This window comes from Felis catus, chromosome E1 (assembly GCF_018350175.1).
Source record: "Felis catus isolate Fca126 chromosome E1, F.catus_Fca126_mat1.0, whole genome shotgun sequence".
NCBI classification, from domain to species: Eukaryota; Metazoa; Chordata; class Mammalia; order Carnivora; family Felidae; genus Felis; species Felis catus.
Genome location: NC_058381.1, coordinates 15483128 through 15505856, shown reverse-complemented (window position 1 = coordinate 15505856; position 22729 = coordinate 15483128). Strand labels below are relative to the sequence as shown.

At 59.8% G+C, this 22729-nt stretch overlaps 1 protein-coding gene across 3 annotated transcripts in view; it reads left to right on the top strand.

Annotated features, from left to right (window-relative positions):
• The first annotated feature begins 185 nt into the window (after positions 1 to 185).
• DOC2B (double C2 domain beta) overlaps positions 186 to 22729 on the top strand; it is a 34155-nt gene continuing 11611 nt past the window's right edge. For 2 of the 3 annotated variants that reach the window (XM_023244655.2, XR_006589269.1), the window contains exons 1-7: positions 186 to 606; positions 8704 to 8783; positions 9369 to 9395; positions 10879 to 10953; positions 13198 to 13307; positions 13489 to 13615; positions 16257 to 16414. In XM_023244655.2, the coding sequence (XP_023100423.2) occupies positions 234 to 606; positions 8704 to 8783; positions 9369 to 9395; positions 10879 to 10953; positions 13198 to 13307; positions 13489 to 13615; positions 16257 to 16414 (950 nt within the window). In that variant the 5' untranslated portion in view covers positions 186 to 233. The remainder of the gene's footprint in view (positions 607 to 8703; positions 8784 to 9368; positions 9396 to 10878; positions 10954 to 13197; positions 13308 to 13488; positions 13616 to 16256; positions 16415 to 22729) is intronic. The other variant, XM_023244656.2, reaches the window with a different exon arrangement.

Genomic DNA, 22729 nt, shown 5'->3' with positions numbered 1-22729 from the left:
CTGCCGGGTGACGCGGGCTGGGCCCGCCCCCCGCCTGCCGGCCCCTGGCACTCACTCGCCGGCCGCCACCGAGCAGGCAGCAGCCGCGTCAGGGCCGTCCGGGGGGCGCCGCCGGCGATGCCCGCAGCCCTCGCCGCGCCCCGCCGGGCCTGCTGAGCCGCCCCCCCCCCACCCCCGGCCGGGGCCGCGCCGGGCCGGGCCGGGCCGCGCCCGGGCGGGGCCGCGCTGCCTGCATGACCCTCCGGCGGCGCGGGGAGAAGGCGACCATCAGCATCCAGGAGCATATGGCCATCGACGTGTGCCCCGGCCCCATCCGGCCCATCAAGCAGATCTCCGACTACTTCCCCCGCTTCCCGCGGGGCCTGCCCCCGGACGCCGGGCCCCGCGCCGCTGCGCCCCCGGACGCCCCCGCGCGCCCCGCCGAGGCCAGCGCGGGCCGCCGCAGCCCCTCCGACGGCGCCCGCGACGACGACGAGGATGTCGACCAGCTCTTCGGAGCCTACGGCGCCAGCCCGGGCCCTAGCCCCGGCCCCAGCCCGGCTCGGCCGCCCGCCAAGCCGCCCGAGGACGAGCCGGACGCCGACGGCTACGAATCCGACGACTGCAGTAAGTTTCCAACTCGCCGACTTCCCGCCCCCTCCCCCGGCCCGGCCTCTCGCTCGCTCCCCGACCTCGCGGGTGCCCCGGCCCCCTGCGGTCTCCCCTTTCGCCGGCATCCACCCCCGCCGGTGGCGGCCCCTCGCCCGCTCCGTGCGCTCTCCGCGCGCCCTACAGAGGCAGCCCCGAACCCCTCCCTGACCCGCACTGGAGAGGTGGGAAGTTTGGGGGCGCCCCCTGGGGGTGTCCCATTTCCGGGGCCCGGTTCTCGGAGCCCGCGCCGCGCCCCCTCTCGGCCCGCTGGCGGGGAGCTCCCGCGCGGGCGGCGGCTTTTGTTCCGGGGAAGGGCGGAGCTGCGCCCCGGGGAGACACCAGTTGCTGCCTGCCGCGCGGTCCTCCCCGCTTGGGAACCCGTTGCGGGGCCGGCCCCGCAGCCGAGGGGCCGGGCTGGGGCGGGAGGTGGAGGGGCCCGGGGCCGGGCCGGCCTCCCGAGTGGGCCCGGCGGCCCGCAGAGCGCGGCGGCTTCGCTGGCGCCCGGGCCGAGCACCAGAGGACCGCGGGGCCGCTTGTCCTTTGGAAAAACCTTGGCGGTTCTTCCTCCTGTGTCCGTGGACCCCGCCGCGGAGCTCTCCCGGGCCGCCGACCTTCGCCCACCTGTTACGCCCGCTTTCCACCGCCAGGAAGGGTCACCCAGCACGCGCCTCCTCCTCCCGGGGCTGAGCCTCGAGCCCCAGGGAGTGGGCAAGCGCGGGGGTCCCCGGGCCGAGGCCCGGCCGGCGGGAGCTCCTCGCCTTTCCCGTCTCTGAGGGTGCCTGCCGCGCCCGACCCGGGACCTTAGGGGAAACCGAGGTGGAAGAGGTCGCCGCCTGGTTCGGAAGGGGTTGGCACGAGACCGGGGTGGGGCTGGGGGGCAGCGCTGCTCGCTAAGGTCCCCAGCCGAGCTGTAGCCCCAGTCGCGTCACTGTGAGACCTGCCACACCAGCCCTGCCAGGGATGTGGACCTTTCCACGCAGGGGTCGCTCAGCTGAGTCCCCCCCACAACCGCGTGCTGCGCCGGTGAAGGTGGCTGCGCCAGGTTTGGGTGCTCACAAGGGCCTAGGGCCGGCGGCCTGGAGTTTCCCCAAGCATAAAATGTGCCTCTGGAAGCTGAATGTGGAGGTCATCAGCACCACTGGGGGAGGTGGCCCACCGCTCATTGTCCTACCTAGGGAGGCCCTGGAGGAGAGAGCTGGAGGAGGCCCCACCTCCATCCTCCAAGGGGAGGAAAGCGCTAGGTACTTTCAGTGGGCCTGGACCGCAGCACTCTGGTCGGAACCTGGTGTATTGAGGCCTTGCTGTGGGGCGTGGACGTGGGAAGCAGTCCTCCCCCCCACCCCCTTCCCTGCCAGCTTGGGGAAATTGGGTCGTGGGAGTTGATTGTCCTCAGGGCTGTGCCCTGGATCTTCCCCACCCTCAGCTCCTGGCACCCTGGGCAAACCGCAACCCCTTACTTGCCATGCATCTGGGAAGGACCTAACTGGGACCCAAGTCACCCCTTTGGATGTGATGAATCCAAAGCCACCTCCAGAAGAAGGGTTAGGGAACCTGTTGCCCTTCCAACATCTTTCCTGCTGTGCCAAGGGAGTGAGCTGGCAGGGCAGGGCTTCCCCGTGAACTTCAGGGAACCCTCCTGGTGCCACCAAGGGCCCTCTGGATGACACACTGTTATGAGGTGAGAAATCTTGTCATTTCTTTGGGCTCTCCCTAAGCCCCCAGGCAAGGTGGCCCAAAAGTCCCAAACTCAGGCCAGCTGCCTCATCTCCAGTCCATCAACTCAGCAGCCTGTCACTGAGCACTGTCCCAGCAGCAGAGAGTGGGGCAAAGGGAAACAGGACGGGGTCGTGGGGCCCAGGGAGCTCACGTGTCCCAGCAGGGGACAGACTCAGTTGAGGTGGGCAATGCGAGGCCATCCTGGACACAGCCTTGCCAGCCTGAACTGTGGGCTGGCCACACCCATGACACCAGGCAGTCTGTTGAAAAGAGCTAAGGAGGAGGGCATATGGCTGAGCCACGGCCAGCTTGGGCCCCCTTGTCCCCTTCCAGAAGCAGCCCACCCCAGACTTGGATCCCATCAGTGGCCGAGCAAACATCCTAGGCATGGGAACACAGAAAACTCGGCTCCTTCCTGTGGTGGGACCAGGCTGGGGGTGGAATCGCTCTTCAGCAGATACCCCAGGCCGAGGCCCCCTCTCAGCCCTACCAGCCAGATCCCTAGAATAAGCCTAAGTGATTCAAGCCAGATGGTTCATTAGGGCTTTAGCCAGGGTTATGCTATTTGCTGCCCTAATTATTGGATTATCTCTGTTCTAACAAAAAGAAATTAGGGCGGTTGCTCTGTTGTCCAAGGCTGAGACTGAAGTGCTGTGTATTTATTCAGCCTTTCCCCCTCTTCTCTTTAAAGCCCATCCTTTATTAAGGCACCTCCAGGCACAAGCACAAAATTCGCATGTTCCAAACTGATCTAATAGGGGGCGATGGTGGGGAGAAAACGCAGTGAACGTTGGAGTTAGAAGCGCCCTTCCTCCCACGGGTCCACGGTGTGGCCTGGCCAAGCTGGGCTGGGCTGCCTGCTGCCCTGGAGAAGGGCCCCGGGCCCCGCCCTCTGCATGTGCTTCTCCCCTGCTGATGCCCTCCCACCCACTCTCCACCTGGGAGACCCAGGCCCTTCTTCAAAACTATAAAGACTAGAATATCCAGGTTGTAAGTAACAGCAAACTCAAAGTGCCTTAAACAGTGAGGACAGTTGAGATCGTGGGACCCGCAGGTAGGTTTACGCAGTGTCTCATCAGCAACCTGGGAGGTGATGGTTCTGCCCCCCTTTCCACTCGGCCATGCTCTTCTCTTCGTAGGCTGACCTCCCTCCCGGTGCAAGGCGGCCGCTTCAGGTCCAGGTGTCACATGTAACAAGAAGATCCTAAATTTGACAAGGGCGAGTTTCCTTGCCCGTATCTCGGTTCAAGGGTGAGGACAGCTCTCTCAGAGTCCCCAGGAGACCTGTCCTTCTGTCTCATTGGCCAGAATTGCATCACATGCCCGTGCTCACACCTGCCCCTGCGTGATTCGCCCTGGTCTGGGTCAGGAGCGATGCCCCTGGAGGCCTGGAGCGAGGATGGAGTGGAGGAATCGCTGTCCCGAAGGCCCTCAGCTGGCAGCGTTTCCTGGTCCCTGCTGGCTGTGACTCCCCTTCCTTTGAGCCCAGTCATGTCCTGCTCCCACCATATTTCTATGGATTCAACGTTACGAGACCAACTGTACGGCCGGCACTGTGCTGAGATTCACGAATGCCCGAGGCACAATCTCTGACATGAGGGATTTCACGGAAACCGAGATGCACAAGTAGCCCAGCAGTGACAACAGGGAGGCAGGAACCCGAACGAGAAGCGCTAGCATGCACAGAGTTTACCCACAGAGAAGGCTCTGCTCTGAGGCTGGGAGAAGGGAAGAAGCAGGCTGGCAGAGTGGAAGGAGAAAAGAGAGGTGCTCCTGGCAGAGGGAGTGCCGTGTGCACAGGTAGAGAGGCGTAGGAAACACAGCCCGGCACAGGTGCCCGTCAAGTGGCTCAGGACAAGGTGGTCATATCACAGAGGGCCTTCAGGGCTACACCAAGGAGGTTAAACTGAGTCCAGGAGGCAGTGGTGAACCTTTGAATAATTTAAAGCAGGAGAATGATTAGACTTACAAAGGTCCTAAAGTTCTGATCCTCTGCCCCAGAGCTGCTGGGAAACAGAGACTATGGCTCGTTCTTCTTTGTACCTTCCTGAAGTTCTTGGCTCAGTGCCTCAGTTTTCCCAACTAGGAAATGCTTTCAACTCGGGCTTGACCATTTTTCTGTGGTTCTTGCAATAGTTGTTTTTTTTTTTTTTAAATTTATTTCTTTTTGAGAGACAGAGTGCACGCAGGGAAGGGGCAGAGAGAGAGAGAGGAGACAGATCCAAAGCAGGCTCCAGGCTCTGAGCTGTCAGCACAGAGCCTGACATGGGGCTCTAACCCACAAACCGTGAAATCATGACCTGAGCCAAAGTCAGACGCTCAACCAACTGAGCCACCCAGGTGCCCCTTGCCATAGTTTTTTAAAACGATTTGAGAGGCTGACATTTTTCTTCAAAAAGAAAAAAAAAAGAACAACCAGGGCAGATTTCCTATCCCCAAGGGTGTACGGGTGAGGAAAGTCCAGGTGCAAACCAAGGTCAAAATGATGCTGTCAGTCTCCATCAGCAGAGCAAAGGGATGTTTGGCCTTAGAGGAACTGACAGGGGCTTGAGCCTGATTTTCTCTGAATTAGCCCCATTAAAGCTCTATAATTATCGACAGGCGGGTGACAACTCTCAAGGGCCCATTAGTGACCAACCCTCATTATTTTTCCAAGGATGTAAACTTTAGCCAGGACATGTGATTTGAGTGGGTGGAGGGCAGGACCCAGCGGCTCACACAGACAAGCACCTTCACCTGCCCTTAGGGCCCTCCTCACCTGCACCGTGAGCCGTCTCCGGGACGGCAGCCCAGCCCTCCCTCGTCCCCAAGAGCGACTTGGCTTTTCTCTCTCTGTTTCTCTGTTGCGTCCTCCTAAGGTTTCAGCCACGCAAAGTGGCAGACAGAAAAACTGGGGGAAACCACTAGGCTTTAAATTTTTTTTTTAACGTTTATTTTATTTTTGAGACAGAGCATGAACGGGGGAGGGTCAGAGAAGGAGGGAGACACAGAACCTGAAACAGGCTCCAGGCTCCGAGCTGTCAGCACAGAGCCTGACTTGGGGCTCGAACCCACGGACCGCGAGATCATGACCTGAGCCGAGGTCAGACGCTTAACCGACTGAGCCACCCAGGCACCCCACCACTAGGCTTTAAGAAAGGAACTATCAGGATGGAAGTGAAGAGGCCTGGATTCTGCATCCAATTCCGCTGTGCAACCCTGACCAGGTCACCTCCCCTCTCTGAGCCTCATTTCCCTGAATGGGAAATGAAGACTTTGGACGATAAGATCCCTGCCTAAGAGATCTCCACCACCAGCAAGTTTCTACCAATGGTGACCACGCTTCTCTTTACAAACTATTCTTTTTTTTTTTAAACATTTATTTATTGAGAGAGAGAGAGAGAAAAAGAGTCCATGTGAGCAGGGGAGCGGCAGAGAGAGAGGGAGAGAGAACCCAAGCAGGCTTGACTCGGGGCTCAATCCCACAAACCCTGAGACCACGACCTGAGCCGAAATCAAGAGTCAGACGTTTAACCGACTGAGCCACCCAGGCGCCCCTAAAAACTATTATTTCTTACAAAGCTTCCGTTGGAGTTCAAAAAAATTCATCCATCCTGCAGCCGTGGGGGAGAGGGGACCGCACTGGGTGCGCTGTTCCTTCCTGGGAATTGATAACAGGTGCTGGTTTCCCCGAGCGGCGTCAGCTGTCCCTAAACAGGGATGTCTGGAGAGCCGGTGAAAGGGGCTCTTCTCTTCTGGACCTAAGTTCCCCAGTGGGGAGCAGGTAGCCCCGCCGTCTGGCTGGCTGTCCTTCTCTGAGAGTGGGCAACGGGCAGAGATCGTGGGGTGTGCATTTTAGCACGTGGGCATCACACCCAATCCCCGCTCCCTTGAACAGCTGGAGAGCAAGTTGGTTGGAACGGACCGGCCATGTGGATTGAACATCTGCTCCCTGCCGGTGTCACCGGCATGGCTGAGGCAATGGTCCCTCCTCTCTGGAAGCTCATGTCTGGCGGGAGACTGGACCTGGGGAGGCCTGAACCGAACAGCAGACTGATTTCCTGTCACGCAGAGCCAACAGCGTTGGAGAATATTCTACAGGCAGGGACCTGGAGAGTCCGGGGCCCGTGGCTGTGTGCGCTGTTACAGGCGTGGTGATACGAACCTCGCTCACAGCACCCCCACCCGCCCAGCTGCACAGATGGGAGCCAGGATCCAGGCCGCAGCCAGATACAGTTAGCGCTGAAGCACACGGACTCTACTGACGAAAGCGCCTTAGGCGCCACTCGAGCCCTGTTGACTCATAGTTTGGACACAATTCTAGTAAAGATTCTCCCCTGGTTTCGTGGAACAGACAGGGGACTGTTGAAAAGGAGGGAGAGCTGCGTGTGCTACCAGAGGCAAGTATTCTAAGAGGAGTTTCAGGCTGATGGCCAAGGAGGAGGCAGAAAAACGAAGAAAACAGTATCTGTGACCATTTGTATATCCTGTCCACAAAGGCCGGGAGGGGAGTGATCCAGTCTGGAACGAGTTCATTCCAGAAGGCGTCTCGGAGGGGCAAGTACAGTTATCTAGAAAAATCGCCAAAATAGATCTGCTCTTTCTATAATTACATACTGAGCATTTCCGGTCCCCCAGGGGCTGCGTCAAGGCACAATGCTGTGAGGTGGGCTCTGTGGTGTCTCCATTTTGCACATGAGGAAACTGAGGCACAGAGAGGCAAGAAAAGCTATCTAAAGTCACACCGCAAAGAAGCACAGTACAGCCAGGACTTGAACCCGAGGGTGGGTCTCCTACCCCACGTGCGCCCCTCCCAGGCAAGGACAGAGACTGGGCTGGCTGCCTTGCCCTGTGTTAGGAGCTAGGGGGCAAGACAAATGCGACTCAGTGCCATCACCTCAAAATGAAGGGCAGCTGCACACGCATGGCCCTTAAGTTGCCCGTTTCTCTGCCAAGCCAAACTTAGCCGTGCCCCGGCCCCTGCACGAGCCCAGGGGTCTGCAGGCATACGGTCCCTGTGGATCTACTCCACTCTGCCACCATAGTGCAAAAGCAGCCGTGGACAAGATGTGAAGAGATGAGCCTGGCTGGACTAGGCCACTGGGCCATAGTTCGGTCTAGAACCGTGTTGGGTGCCGCTGGCCAGAAGAACAGAGCCCTCCCCCTAGCCTCACTCCACCCACTCAGCCCCCCAGCCCCCAGTCGGCCTGTGGTTGGAATGCCTTTCCCCCAGCGCCACTGTGTACGGCCAACCCCTAATCATATGGCTCAGGTGAAGCATCACCTCCTCCAGGAAGCCTTCCCTGGTGGCCCCAGTTCACATCCTTAGACCCCTATTGCTCCTCGCTCACCAGACTCTGTTAGGGTAGATTCTTTCCATCTGTTTCTCCTATGAAGCTGCGCTTTCCTTGGGGCAGGAGCACCGCCTTATTGATATCCTCATCCCTAGAAACCAGCTTATCGTAATGCTGTTTGGTAAAGAATGAATGAATGAATAGCGTGCCAGTTGACTGGCCCGTGTCTGGGTTTCTAAAGACACCCTGTGAATTTGCATCTTACTGTCCAGAGACTCACCCCTGGAGGCCTGCTGCTCACCCACAACCCCCGCTTTCGTGCCAGGAGCCACGTCAACACGGGAGGCCACAGCTGCTGTGTGTGATGGTCCCCCAGGGTTGCAGCTGCACCCAATTATTGCCAAATGCCCTGCCCAGCCCTAGAGAGTTGCCTGCTGCCTTTAAAAGGCTTGCAGCTCAGCAGCGTGAGGACCTAGGTGGCTCCTTGCTGCCTGCGCGGGGCCCCCCAGCAGACCAGAGAGACGGGGGAGCCGTGGCCCCAGGTGTTGCTGGGGAGTGGGGGGGGGGTCAGCCAGGCAGCCTGGCCGGGACCCACAGCCTCTCAAAGCCGTGTCTCCTCTGACTTCTCCCACCGTCCTCGTGACCCTTCACGGGTGAGAGAAACTGACACACAGAGCCAAGTCTGGCAGGTGCACGAGGACAGCAGGAGGACAGGAACCTTTAGCTGAGTGCCCTGTACCCTGGGCACACTGGGCCCAACGCCGGACCAGCCCCAGGCCCAGCACCACAGCACGGGGGTCTGGGCTGTGGGGCCTGCCACCTGGGTTTGACTCCTGGGCCGCTACTCGTGGTGACCGGGGCTGACGTAGCCTCCCCTGAACCTCGGCTCCTCGGTCGTCTGGAACGTGAGGAGGACATTGCTCGCTTCTTAGGGCTGGTGGGGCTAAGGGGCTGGGTGGAGAGATTGGGTGCAGTAGGTTCTTGGTCGATGGCAGTCACTGTGGGCACCTGGTCCCACCGCACAGGGGTGGATGATGCTCCGCCACTGTGTGGCCAGTGCGTGACCCGAGCCCCCTGTCCGCAGCTGCCCTGGGCACGCTGGACTTCAGCCTGCTCTACGACCAGGAGAACAACGCCCTGCACTGCACCATCAGCAAGGCCAAGGTAGGCCCCCGCCGGCTCCCACGGTCCCCGGGGTCTGGGGCCCCGGCTGGAGTTGGTGGGAGGCGGGGGTTGAGATCCAGAGGCCCATCCTCCCCACTGTTTCCTGTCTGGGCCCTGTGGCACCTGCATCGTGGGTGCAGGGCAGGGAGGGAATTCTGGCCTAAATCCTCTCCGCTGCCCCAGAAGGCCTTGCCGGGCCAGGCACTCAGGGAAGGAGTAGAACAAGGAAGCAGAAAGCGAATGAGAGAAGGAAGGCACAGGTTGGGGGCGGAGCTGGGGAGGGGCTGTGGAGGGAAGGGAGGGGAAGCGGAGAGATGACAGGTATGTCCTGCTAGACCGAGAGGGTTCGAATTGGTTGCCTGTGACCCCTGAAGTTCCCAACACCTGGGCAACCCGACGAGTGGGTGGGCACCCATGCCCTGCTCCAGGCAGAGGATTCATCTCCCGTGGGCTCAGCACCCAGCCTTGCTCTCTGGTCTCTGGGTTGGGGCTGGGGGCGTCTCCCGCCTCCGGCTGGCAGGCATCAGCTCTCTTCTTAGCCATGCTGTTCCCTCCACCCCCCGCATCGATCCCTCTGGGAGGAAGGTGCCAAAGTTGATGTTCTCCCGCAAGGTAAGGGTGGTAGTACAGCCTAGTGGGACTCCCAGTAGAGCCGTGGAGGGGCCGGGGCCCAGACCCCTCCCTCAGTCCCAGTCCGGGAGCTCCTCTGCCCCTCAGCACCTTCACCCGTGGCTCTGCCCACCCCGAGGGACCGGCTGCCGGTCTCAGCTGTCACCTGGCCTGAGCCAGCACCCTTGGACTGCCATGCAGGGGGAGTAGTGTCCACTTTGGGCCCGGAGCCCTGATTGGACACTTAGAGGCCCGCATGTGCCATCCTGGCCCCGACCCCCCTCGGGAGCTGCCCGGGCTGAGATGCAGGGGCTCCAGACCTGCCCTTAGGAAAGGAGCTGAGGACCTGGTGATCCGCAGCCTCGCCAACGTGGGGTGCCAGCCGCAGGGCCCGGGCAGGTCCCTTTCCCTCTCCTTCCACCCAGCTTTGTAGAGGTGGTCCGGGCTTGGGAACTGGGAGCAGGCACCTGCTGTCAGGCCACTCTGGTCAGAGCCACCCAGTCTCTTCTTCTCCCTCCCAGACACCAGCCCCTCCTGTGCCGTGTGCCCTGCCTTCCCTACCAGGGGGGAGAGGGGAGATTGGAAGCCCTGACCTCCAATCTCAGCCCCCCTCCTCCCCAGCTCTCCAAGCCAAACCGGGGGGGGGGGGTGCGGTGAGAGCCTCCATCCTCCCTGGAGGTGGGCCTGGTCGTGAACGGCCGTTCATCTGTGATGCCACGGGGTTCTGAGCTCAGCCCCACACAGGCCACCGCTGCCTCCCTCCATGCCCAGGTGCCACCGCGGAAGAAAGAAAATAAAATTTCCAGAAACCAGAGCAGTCATGAGGTCTGCTAAGACCCTGTCTGCTTATGGTTCCATTGGTTCCCTGGCTGTGCACACTTGACTGAAGGCTCAAAGTGAGCGAGGGATGCCATCTTGTGGAAGGACCCTCCAGGGCCAGCCAGGACGTGTGGCCTCCTTGGATTCAGGCGGGCAGGGAGCGGTGGCAGATCTGGAGCAACACTGAACCTGGTCTCCAGGACCCAGAACATTTTCCCGTGGGAAAGAGGGAAGCCTATAGATGAGCGGATAGAGGGTCACGTGGGCAGAGGGTCAGTGAGGGAAGCCATGGGTTCGGGGAGCGGGGGAAGAGGCACCCGGAAGAAGGAAGGGCCTCACCAAAGTAGGATAATGAGGCCCTCATTCAGAGAAGGGTGAGTCACCTGGCCTCCATGATCTGGAGGAGAGAAAAGCTGGTCTGACAAAGACCGACCGCGACGCCTGCCCTGGGCCGGACGTGTAGGGGGAGGGGCGATTGCTCTGGCGCTGAGCCATCCTTCCAGTTCTGAGGGCGTGGGCTCAGGGGTCTCTGCAAAGAGGGTGGTGAGGGGACCCAGCCAGGAGGCCTGGGCACGAGGGATGCCTGCCGACCCCGTGCCCGGAGGCCCTGGCTGCTCGGTGTCTCCAGCTCCCGCTTCACACCTTTGGCTGTCCCCCCTCCACTCAGGGCCTGAAGCCGATGGACCACAACGGGCTGGCGGACCCCTACGTCAAGCTGCATCTGCTGCCAGGAGCCAGTAAGGTGAGGGGGTCCACCCCAAGGCTGCCAGCCGGCTCCCCCTGCTGCGACAGGGGCCCACGCCGGGCTTGGAGCACCCAGCGAGGTGTAGAGCTCCCCTGCCCCCTCACAGCCCAAGCAAGTTGATGGGACCTCAGTCACTTCCCTCCACCCAGAGCCCCCAGTCAGCCCCACAGCCTCGTGGTGCGCCTAGGAAAAGGGAACTCTTTCTGGAAAAGACTTGCTATTAAGCCCAAATCTCAAGGTGACCCTCTGCACTAGATAGAAGGTCTAGACTTTCTTACGTCTTACAGTTCAGTGTCTTGTTTTTAATTTCACGGGAGAGAGGGTTAGATCATCTTTTCAGAGTTGGGTGTGGGACCCACAGACTTTTCAGGGGCAGGCTGTGTAGACCCCATTGCTGAGCGGGGGGGGGGGGGGGATTGACAGGAGACCAGCTCTGCTTCTAAGAGGACACCAGCGGGAGGCTGGGGCACACGGGACACAGGACATGGGGCACCAGACCATGAGCAGCAGAGCCCGAGGGCTGGTGGTCTTGTCCTGGCCTCTGCTCTAAGAAACCAAGAGTTTGGAAAGGACTTCCTGGCCTTCAAGTGGCCTGCTAGGAAGAGACTGTGATGGAAATGCCCTCCTGGGGAGAGGGCTGCCCTTGCCCCTGACTCTTCCCAGGCCAACTAAGCAGGGAGGAGGCTGAAGAGCCATGGGCTGCTAAGGCCCGAGTTGGGTCTGAGGCCCAAACCCCCTACGCCAGCGTGTAAGGGCTGAGGCTCCCCACCAGTCCAGGAGGGCCACCTGGCAGAGGCGATTAGTCCCGCTTTAGGAAAGCAGGGCTGCAGGGGAAACAGCAGTGGTCAACCACCTGTGCCTGGAGGCGCTGGGCCACCACTCCAGGCCTCAGTGTCCTCCTGTTACAGGTAGGGCCTTGTGACCAGGGGAATGTCCCCAACTCCGAAGCACGATGGCTGTGAGTCCCTAGACTCACAGGAGCTAGAATCGGCAGTACCAGGAGGCTGAGTCGTAAGGACCTTCCCACACACACAGGAGCTCCCGCATAGGGCAGCGTTTTATAAAAAGCCGTCGCCTGATCAAGAAGGCTTCTGAAAACCATGCTGAGAAAGAGGCACTATTATGCCCTATTTTGCAGTGGGAACTTGACGCTCCCAGGGGGCGAGTAACCTGCTGGGCTCCACAGAGCTTGGGCAAGGACGGCTGGGATTGGAGCCCGAGCCCGCCTGACCTCCTAGCCTGGCTGCGGTGGCCAGCCTCAGGGGGAGCCCATCGTCGTGGGGCTGAGTCCCAGGTGGGCAGGACAGATAAGGAGTATAAAAGAACCAAGAGCTATGGGAAGCAGAGGGAGGAGTGGAGGCGATGGGGCAGCCCAGACCCGCCGCCCCATGGGCATTTTCTAGGAGATGGTGTTCCAGGTACAGGGAAGGGCCTGACCGAGGCAAGGAGGTGGGTGGGAGAGGAGGCGGCCCCGTCGCCAGGCTTCTCGGCAGCCCAGTGCCAGCACCTCCTGCAGAAACACAAGCTCGGGGCCTGGACGCCGGGAGCCCCCGTTTTAGTTTCCTAGGGCTGCCCCAGCCAGTTGCCGCCGACTTCCTCGCTTGCAGCACGCATTTCTTCTCTCCCAGTGCTGCAGCTCCCATGGGGGTGACACCCAGCGTGGCAGGGCTGCGGGAGAGGCCATTTCCACCCTTTTCCAGCAGCGAGAGGCCGCCCGCCCGTCATTGCTCCCTCCACCTCCCACGCCGGCGTCCGCCCGTGACTTCTTCCCTCCTCGAGGGTTGCTCCCCCTGCCTCCCCCTGCCTCCCCCTGCCTCCCCCTGCCTCCCCCTGCCTCCCCCTGCCTCCCCCTGCCTCCCCCTTCTGCTTTCAAGGGCCCTATAATCACATTGCATTGAGCCTGCCCGGCTCACCTGGAAAATCTCCATGTTTTATTTTTTATTTCTAAAGCTTATTTTTTGAGAGAGAGCTTATATGTGCACATGCACACATGAGAAGGGGAGGGGCAGAAAGAAGAAGGGAGAATCCCAAGCAGGCTCCGCGATGTCCTCACAGAGCCCAGAGCGGGGCTTGACCCCACAAACCGTGAGGTCATGACCTCCCCCCACTGACCCACCCAGGCCCCCCAACCTCCATGTTTTAGCCAGCCAATTTAACAACCTTCTCCCCCTAGGCATATTCAATGTTGGGGACCCAGCAGGCCTGGACTCCCTGACACAGCCTCGTTTCTGCTCTCACCAGGCAAATAAACTTCGAACGAAAACTCTCCGAAACACTCTGAACCCCACATGGAATGAGACCCTCACTTACTACGGGATCACAGACGAAGACATGATCCGGAAGACCCTGCGGTGGGTGAGGGCCCCAGGCCCCTTCCTCACCCATGCCCCACCCCAGCCTCCCCCCTCGGGCTGGCCCTGCCACCCACGTCCCCAGCCACCCTGCACATCCCTACTGCTTTGAAAGCAAACGGAGAGCACCGCCCACCTGGCCCCCACCTCGTATCTGAAGAGCTGGCTTCTTGTCCTCCAGGATCTCCGTGTGTGACGAGGACAAATTCCGCCACAATGAGTTCATCGGGGAGACGCGCGTGCCCCTGAAGAAGCTGAAGCCCAATCACACCAAGACATTCAGCATCTGCCTGGAGAAACAGCTGCCGGTAAGTGGGGGATGGGGTTCCACAGGCTGTCTGGGCTCCCCCCTTGCTTGGCAGCTCAGGGCCAGTGGCATTTATTGAGCACCTACTATATGCCTGACCTGGCTTTAGGTGCTGGGGAAGCAGACAAAAATCCCATCCTTCGTGGAGCTTGGGCAGGAGATGGATTCAAAACGAGGAGAGTTACCCAAACAGAGCCTAGGTTAGACAGCGCTCAGGGTCACGAAGGAAAGCACGAGTGGTCAGTGGTTTAGATGGAGGTTTGGGGAATATTCCTGGCAGAGGGAATAGCAGGTGCCGGGTCTGCTAGAGGCACAAGCAAGAGGCTCACTGCGTGGATCAGGGAGAACGATGGGACTGGGTCCTAGGAGGGGAGATCAGAGGTTGGTGGGGGAGGGAGCTGGGAGGGACTCCTCACCGTGAACGAGATGGGCCATGGTGGGGGGCAGGGGGATGCCACGCAGGGGCTAAGGCCTCTGACTGTCTTAACAGGCTCCCTGGGCACAGGCTCCCTGGGCGCAAGCTCAGAGGGAGAGGAGGCTGAGGGTGGGGAGAGCCGTGGGGGGATGAGTATGACCCAGTGGCGGGGCGGGTGGGGTGCACAGTGGAGGAGGAGTGGGTGTGCTGGTAGATCAAGCATCCCCGACGTGGGGGGGTCGAGCGCCTGGAAAGATCAGAGGTCACTGTGATGTGGAGGGCCATGGGAGGAGCCGCTGGGGATGCTCCGGGAGCACAACAGGCGTGAGGTGACTGTGAGACACCTAGAGGAGCCTAAAATTAATCCTTTCCTAGAAATGGTCAAAACCAACTTTGCCCCCTGCTGTCCGCTGCAGCTGAGCCCTCCCAACCTCTGTCCATCTGTGTCTCCCTTCCCCTCTCCTCCCTCACCAACCCCCCAATCCCCTTCCCAGCTCTTGGAGGCCTGGCCTTCACCCTGTTCAGAAGAGCTGGTGGGAGGCATTGGCCAGAGAGCCCCAGGACCCTGAGACCCTCCAGCAGCCTAGTGTTGAGGGCACAACCCCCCTTTTAAGGCATTTTCCCCCCAGAGACCTGGGCAAGGGAAGGCTCATCCCTGGTAGGGCCCGGGCCCTGGGACAAATGCTCCGTGCAGGCTGGCCCTAGTCCAGCCCTGGAAAAAAAAGTCAGCCCGAGGCCAAGATCCCAACTCTGCCTTTTTGCATAACCTGATCAAATTTTATTCCCTCGTCACATTCTTTCCAACTCCTAGACATTTGAGTGATGGATGGATATAACCTTTTTTATCTTATCACGAGTCGCTAGCCAAAACCCACTTTTTCCGAATGATCTAGGTCACTTCTAAAAGGCAACATCAACCCCTAGTATGGCTGTGTTCCTGAATTGTGAACCCTGGCATGACAACCGCTGTGTGGGGATGGGAGCGCGCAGGGATGTGGGTGCGTGTGCAAATGCGTGTGGGCACGTTCTCAAGTAGGTGGAGCACATGTGTGTGTTCACGCACGTGGATGCGTGAGAGTACGCGCGTGCCTGTGCTTGGGGCGTGGTCAGGGTGTCGCCAAGCCTGGATTTGCTAGTCGCTCGCTGGTCCGGTCTCAGGCACGCGGTAACCAAGGAATGCAGTTTAAGATCAGTGCTCTGGCAGTAAAGACACGCTTTGATGGCACATCTTAGGTTTTTACGTGGTCTGTGAACATTATTCGTTCTCAGTAAGTACTGAACAATACCCGATCCAATGGTCTTCCTATGAAACAACCCAGTGTATAATGAACCCCGCCCCCCCAAAAAAAAGCAGCTGAAAATCTCATCTATATCGTTTCATGTTCACCTGTCACCCAAACTAGCACAAGCCCGCTGTTTACTGAGCCCATCACACACAAAGCACCAGGCCTGAGTGGCAGACGGTTAAAACCCCCGTGCCTGGTCTGGGCCGTTAATAATAGCCGTCCAACGCTGTGTCGAGAAAGATGCTGAGGCCTCTTTTGAGCTTAGAGTAAATTCGGTGGCCAATTAGTCCTGTCCGCTCTGGGTGTGGGAGTTAGGGGCGGTGGCCCTTCCCTCACCTCACGGGAGTCCCAGCTCCGGAGAGGTGTAGGCATGAAGCCCTGCCAATGGGGAGCCACACGGGACGTCACTTGAGTGACAGGCAGAGGCCCGTCGTGGGCAAAGGGATGTGGCTGGGACTTCAGTGAGAGGACCCTACCAGAGAGGCCCAAGGAGGGACCCTGGGGCCTCTAGCTGGGTGTGTCCAGGTGGATGGAGGGTCGGGAGAAGAAGTTCCAGAAGAGCGGGAGCCAGACAGTGGGAACCGTGCTCTCAGGAGGGTGGGGAGTGGAAACCCTCAGGCTAGTCGGGGGGGGGGGTGCAGATGGGGAGACCTACAGTTGAGGTCTGATCCCTGAGGCAGCCCCGGGCAGGGGCCAGGGCACAGGAGGGGCCCCCCTGTTCCGCTTGGGGTCGGGAATATGTCGAAGCTGTATGCGGGCTCTCCCCAAGGGGGCTGCCCCCTGCACCCTGAAGGCTCCAGGAAGTACCTTCGGTGGGGGGGGGGGCTGAGGCCAGGGTGACCCCTCCCCACCCACCGGGCCAGCGGACCGCTTCAGTAGCCCCTGGCTGCGGGAGAGAGTGGGAGCGTGTGAGGACGGCCAGGTGACTGCCTGCCCCACAGGTGGACAAGACAGAAGACAAGTCCCTGGAGGAGCGGGGCCGCATCCTGATCTCCCTCAAGTACAGCTCGCAGAAGCAGGGCCTGCTGGTCGGCATCGTGCGCTGTGCACACCTGGCCGCCATGGATGCCAACGGCTACTCGGACCCCTACGTGAAGACGTGAGTGAACGGCCCGGGCCGGCCGTCTCCTTCCCCCTTCACCTCACGGGAAGGGAGCGCGGCTTGGCAAGCGCTAGAGCATCTCCCGAGGCAGGGTGGGCGCCACACCCCCAGGAGCGTGTTCTCTTCTTGGCCACTCTGTGCGTTAAGTCTGACCAGCCCCGTCTCCCAGAGGAGGAAGCCGAGGCCTGGGGAATCTGAATGGCTTCCCGGGTCACGCAGAGAGAGCGTGGTTGTCTCCTGACACCCCATTCAGACTTGCCCTTGACTGCGGCCTCAGGAGGGGCCGTTAGCAGGTTGGAGGAGGGGCCGGGCCTGGCACGGGCATGGAGATCCAGAGCAGGAGCTCTGCCAGGACTTAGGGCTGCCCGTGTGTGCCCAGCCCCATGCTGGTGCCGCAGGTGCCCATCAGGGTCCACTCCGCCCTGCCAGGGGGCCCATGGCGGTGCTGGAGAGAAACCCTAACTCGGGGCGGGGGGGGAGGCGTGCAAGGCCATCATGCATCTGTGCCAGGCTATGCAGTGACCCTAGCTTGGAGGGGAAGGGAGGAGCTGGTGGCCCTGCAGACAGGGAGGAAGCGGGACACACAGCGAGCACCGTCCGTGCTTTGGGCCTGCTACAAATAAATGATGGACGTTTGCTTTCACAGTGAGAATTTCTGGAAGGGTGGGACGCGGGCAGGAATTTGGCTCAGCAGAGGGGAGGCATTCCTGTTTAGGCAGAGGAATAGAGGAGCTAAGCCTAGAAGAGGGATGAGCCTGGCCTGAGGGGACAGTGAGGAGCCCCAAGGGCCGTGGGGTGCCTTGACACCCTAGGGAGGCCAGGCCTGCCACAGACACAACTCTGGGGCCGCCTACCATTCCCATCGGCCTCCATTCTATTTCTGTCACTTTTAAGGTCCTATTATAGGGATGCCTGGCTAGCTTAGCCAGTGAAGTGTGTGACTCTTGATCTTAGGGTTGTGAGTTCGAGCCCCACGTTGGATGTAGAGATTACTTTTAAAGATTTTAGGGGTGCCTGGGTGACTCAGTTGGTTAAGCATCCCACTGTTGATTTCAGCTCAGGTCACGCGTGATCTCATGTTTCATGGGATCGAGCCCCGCTTTGGGCTCTGTGCTGACACAGGGGAGGCACCTTGGGATAGTCTCTCTCGCCGCCCCTCCCCCTCTCGCCGCCCCTCCCCCTCTCGCCGCCCCTCCCCCTCTCGCCGCCCCTCCCCCTCTCGCCGCCCCTCCCCCTCTCGCCGCCCCTCCCCCTCTCGCCGCCCCTCCCCCTCTCGCCGCCCCTCCCCCTCTCGCCGCCCCCTCGCCCCCTCGCCGCCCCCTCGCCCCCTCGCCCCCTCGCCCCCTCGCCCCCTCGCCCCCTCGCCCCCTCGCCCCCTCGCCCCCTCGCCCCCTCCTCTCCCCCCCTCCTCTCCCCCCTCGCCCCCTCCTCTCCCCCCCTCCTCTCCCCCCTCGCCCCCTCCTCTCCCCCCCTCCTCTCCCCCCCTCCTCTCCCCCCCTCCTCTCCCCCCTCGCCCCCTCCTCTCCCCCCTCGCCCCCTCCTCTCCCCCCTCGCCCCCTCCTCTCCCCCCTCGCCCCCTCCTCTCCCCCTCCTCTCCCCCCTCGCCCCCTCCTCTCCCCCCTCGCCCCCTCCTCTCCCCTCTCGCCCCCTCCTCTCCCCCCTCGCCCCCTCCTCTCCCCCCTCGCCCCCTCCTCGCCCCCTCCTCTCCCCCCTCGCCCCCTCCTCGCCCCCCTCGCCCCCCTCGCCCCCCCCTCGCCCCCCCCTCGCCCCCCCCTCGCCCCCCTCGCCCCCCTCGCCCCCCCCTCGCCCCCCCCTCGCCCCCCCCTCGCCCCCCCCTCGCCCCCCCCTCGCCCCCCCCTCGCCCCCCCCCCTCGCCCCCTCTCTCCCCCTCTCTCCCCCTCTCTCCCCCTCTCTCCCCCTCTCTCCCCCTCTCTCCCCCTCCCTCCCCCCCCTCCCCCTCCCTCCCCCCCCTCCCCCCCCTCCCCCCCTCCCCCTCCCCCCCTCCTTCTCCCCCCTCTCCCCCCCTCCCCCCCCTCCTTCTCCCCCCTCTCCCCCCTCCTTCTCCCCCCTCTCCCCCCCTCCTTCTCCCCCCTCTCCCCCCCCTCCTTCTCCCCCCTCTCCCCCCTCCTTCTCCCCCCTCTCCCCCCTCCTTCTCCCCCCCTCCTTCTCCCCCCCTCCTTCTCCCCCCCTCCTTCTCCCCCCCTCCTTCTCCCCCCCTCCTTCTCCCCCCCCCCTTCTCCCCCCCTCCTTCTCCCCCCCCTCCTTCTCCCCCCCTCCTTCTCCCCCCCTCCTTCTCCCCCCCCCTTCTCCCCCCCTCCTTCTTCCCCCCTCCTTCTCCCCCCCTCCTTCTCCCCCCCCTTCTCCCCCCCCCTTCTCCCCCCCTCCTTCTCCCCCCCTCCTTCTCCCCCCCTCCTTCTCCCCCCCTCCTTCTCCCCCCCTCCTTCTCCCCCCCTCCTTCTCCCCCCTCTCCCCCCCTCCTTCTCCCCCCTCTCCCCCCCTCCTTCTCCCCCCTTCTCTCCCCCCTCTCCCCCCTCCTTCTCCCCCCTCCTTCTCTCCCCCCTCTCCCCCTCTCCCCCTCTCCCCCCTCCTTCTCTCCCCCCTCTCCCCCCTCTCCCCCCTCTCCCCCCTCTCCCCCCTCCCCCCTCTCCCCCCCTCTCCCCCCCTCTCCCCCCCTCTCCCCCCTCTCCCCCCCTCTCCCCCCCCTCTCCCCCCCTCTCCCCCCCTCTCCCCCCCTCTCCCCCCCTCTCCCCCCCTCTCCCGCCCTCTCCCGCCCTCTCCCCCCCTCCTTCTCTCCCCCCTCCTTCTCTCCCCCCTCCTTCTCTCCCCCCTCCTTCTCTCCCCCCTCCTTCTCTCCCCCCTCCTTCTCTCCCCCCCTCTCCCCCCTCTCCCCCCTCTCCCCCCTCTCCCCCCTCTCCCCCCTCTCCCCCCTCTCCCCCCTCTCCCCCCTCTCCCCCCTCCCTCTCTCCCCCCTCCCTCTCTCCCCCCTTCCCACATAGTCTCTTGCTCTCAAAAATAAGCAAGTAAAATGGGACACCTGGGTGGCTCAGTTAAGCAGCCGACTTTGGCTCAGGTCATGATCTCACAGTCAGTGAGTTCGAGCCCCGCATCGGGCTCTGTGCTGACAGCTCAGAGCCTGGAGCCTGCTTTGGATTCTGTGTCCGCCCCTCCCCTGCTCATGCTCTGTCTCTGTCTCAAAAATAAATAAAACATTAAAAAAAAAGTAAGTAAGCTTAGGTTAAAAAAAAACTAAGATTTTAAAGTAAGTAAGTAGGATTTTATTTATTATAAAATGTGGTACAGCCACTCCAGGAAACCATCTGCGGTTCCTCAGAAGTTAAACATGGAGTCACCACATGATCCAGCAAGTCCACTCGAGAGCTGGAAACACACATGCACACGAACACTGGTACATGAATGCTCACAGCAGCATCAGTCACAGGGGACAAAAGGAGACCACCTAAATGTCCGTCAGCTGATGAGTGGATAGACCAACAGTGGCATAGCTACACAGAGCGACGGGCTTCAGCCATAAAACTATGGCTATGCTATAACCTGTACGAACCTTGAAAAGACCATGCAAAGATTATGCTAAGGGAGAGAAGTCAAACACAAAAGAAGCCACACGTTGTAGAACTTCATTTATACGAAAGCCTTAAATAGGCAAATACGGGAGCTCCTGGGTGGCTCAGTCCATTAAGCGTTGGACACTTGATTTCAGTTCAGGTCGTGATCTCACAGTTTGGGAGTTTGAGACCTGCATCGGGCTCTGTACTGACAGCGCAGAGCCTGCTTGGGATTCTCTCTCTGCCCCTCCCCTGCTTGTGATCTCTCTCTGTCTCAAAATAAATAAACTATGTATATATATAGGCAAATCCACGGAGACAGCGAACAGATTAGATTGGTAGTTGGCGGGGCTGGAAGGAGGTTGGGGGGAAATGGGGAGTGACGGCTAACAGGTACTGCACTTCTTTCCCAGGTGACGAAAATGTTCTAAAATTGACTGTGATGGTTGCCCAGCTCTGAATATACTAAAAACCATTTTTTGTACTTTTTTTTTTAAGTAGGCACCATACCCGACATGGATCTCATGACCCTGAGATCAAGAGTCCTCTGTTCCACTGACTGAGCCAGCCAGGTGCTCCCAATTGTATGTTTTAAAACAGTGCGTTATATAACATGTGGATCATATTTTTTTCAAGAGAGCACGAGCAGGGGAGGGGCAGAGAGTGAGAATCTCGAGCAGGCGTCACGTATAGCACAGAGCCTGACAATGGGGCTCGATCTCGACTGTGAGATCATGACCCGAGCCGAGATCGAGAGTCGGACACTTAACTGACTGAGCCACCCCAGGCACCCCTGAATCATATTTTAGTAGAGCTACTATTTAGAACTTCAACGCCATCAGGCCCAGCAGCAGGGCCAGGTATAATGGGAAGCTGACCTGGGTCACATGGTGCAGGGGCTACTGGTTTTCCACATAAACAGTGATTTGAGGGGTGCTGCACTCTTGATTTCTGCTCAGGCCGTGATCTCACAGTTCATGAGTTCGAGTCCTGTGTCGGGCTCCATAACTGACCATGCTGAACCTGCTTTGGATTCTCTCTTTCCCTCTCTCTCCGCATGCCCCCACCCAAGGCTGTGCCTCTCCATCTCTCAAATAATAAAATAAGGAAAAAAAACAGTGATTTGGGTCCCCACCTCAATCATTAGCAAAACCATGATTTCCAGTAGATTAAAGATTACTGTGAGAGGAAATGCCATAACCATCCAGAAGATAATCAGGAGACTCTCCACAACCACTGGAGGAAAAGTCAGCCATATCCAGTCAACTAGGCAAATGTGGGCACCCTGTGGCTGCATTATCTCCCTCCCAGGTTTGTATCCTAGAAACCCACGTACGGGTGAGAGGCTGATTTTTGCAGCATTGCTCAGCATAGCAGTACACTCGAAATAGCCACGCGTTCATCAGCAGAAGAATAGATTAATAAAATGTGGCATATGCGTGTAATGAAGTAGCGTGCAGTTAAAATGAATAAATTCAAGCTAGATAAATTAACATGGACAGCTATCCAAACATGCTGATCCCCAAAGCAAACTTGAGAACAGTGTTTCTGAACATCTGTAGATCTCAAATATACAGCGCGATACTGTTTCTGGACATTTGTAGATCTCCAACCCTGCAGAGAATGTCCTAGCAGTGGTGGTCTCTGGGGAGGCAGGGAGGAGGGGGAAGGGACTGGGGAGGGCAACAAAGTGCCTTCACTTGTATCTGGGGTGCTAGAGCTCCGGTACGGGAGGAAAGCCAATCCAAAGCCAAAGTGGTGTGAAATCTGAAAATCTGGCTCTGTGTCCACCTGCCAAGTTGACAGGAATTCCAGGTTCCTATGATGGATTAAAAGTCAGATTCAGTGGGGTGCCTGGGTGGCGCAGTCGGTTAAGCGTCCGACTTCAGCCAGGTCACGATCTCGTGGTCCGTGAGTTCGAGCCCCGCGTCAGGCTCTGGGCTGATGGCTCGGAGCCTGGAGCCTGTTTCCGATTCTGTGTCTCCCTCTCTCTCTGTCCCTCCCCCGTTCATGCTCTGTCTCTCTCTGTCCCAAAAATAAACGTTGAAAAAAAAAATTTAAAAAAAAGTCAGATTCAGTGAGGTATAATTTACACGCTGTAAGTTTCTCCCCTTTTGAAGCTTCACTGCTACATACAATCTTGTTCTCACCACTGCAGTCAAGATAGGGAATACCTCTGTCACCCCAGAACGTTCCCCCAGCCCTAGGCAACCACAGATTTGTTTTCATTCCCAACAGTTTTGCCTTTTCCGGCCTTTTATTTTAAAGTGCACTTATATTCATTTTGAGAGAGAGAGCGAGCGAGCACATGCATGCACAGGAGGGGCAGAGAGAGAGGGACAGACGGAGTCTCAAGCTGCCTTGGTGTTGTCAGCACGGAGCCTGATGTGGGGCTCGAAGCCACGAACAGTGAGATCATGACCTGAGCTGAGATCAAGAGTCGTATGCTTAACTGACTGAGCCACCCAGGCGCCCCTCCACACTTTCTTTTAAAGGTAACCTTTCAGCATGTTGCCTTTTAAACCTAACTTCTTTCATGTAGCATAACGCATTGGAGATTCACCCACATGATCACGAGCACCCGTAGTTTGGTCTTTCTTATTACCAGATAGTCATTCATCACCTAGAGAAACCACAAGTTGTTGCTCAGTTCCCCTTTAGGTTGAAGCATGTTTCGGTTTCCTTTTTTTTTTTTTTTTTTTTTTTTTTTTTTTTGAGTATAATTGACCCACAACGTTACCCTGTCACC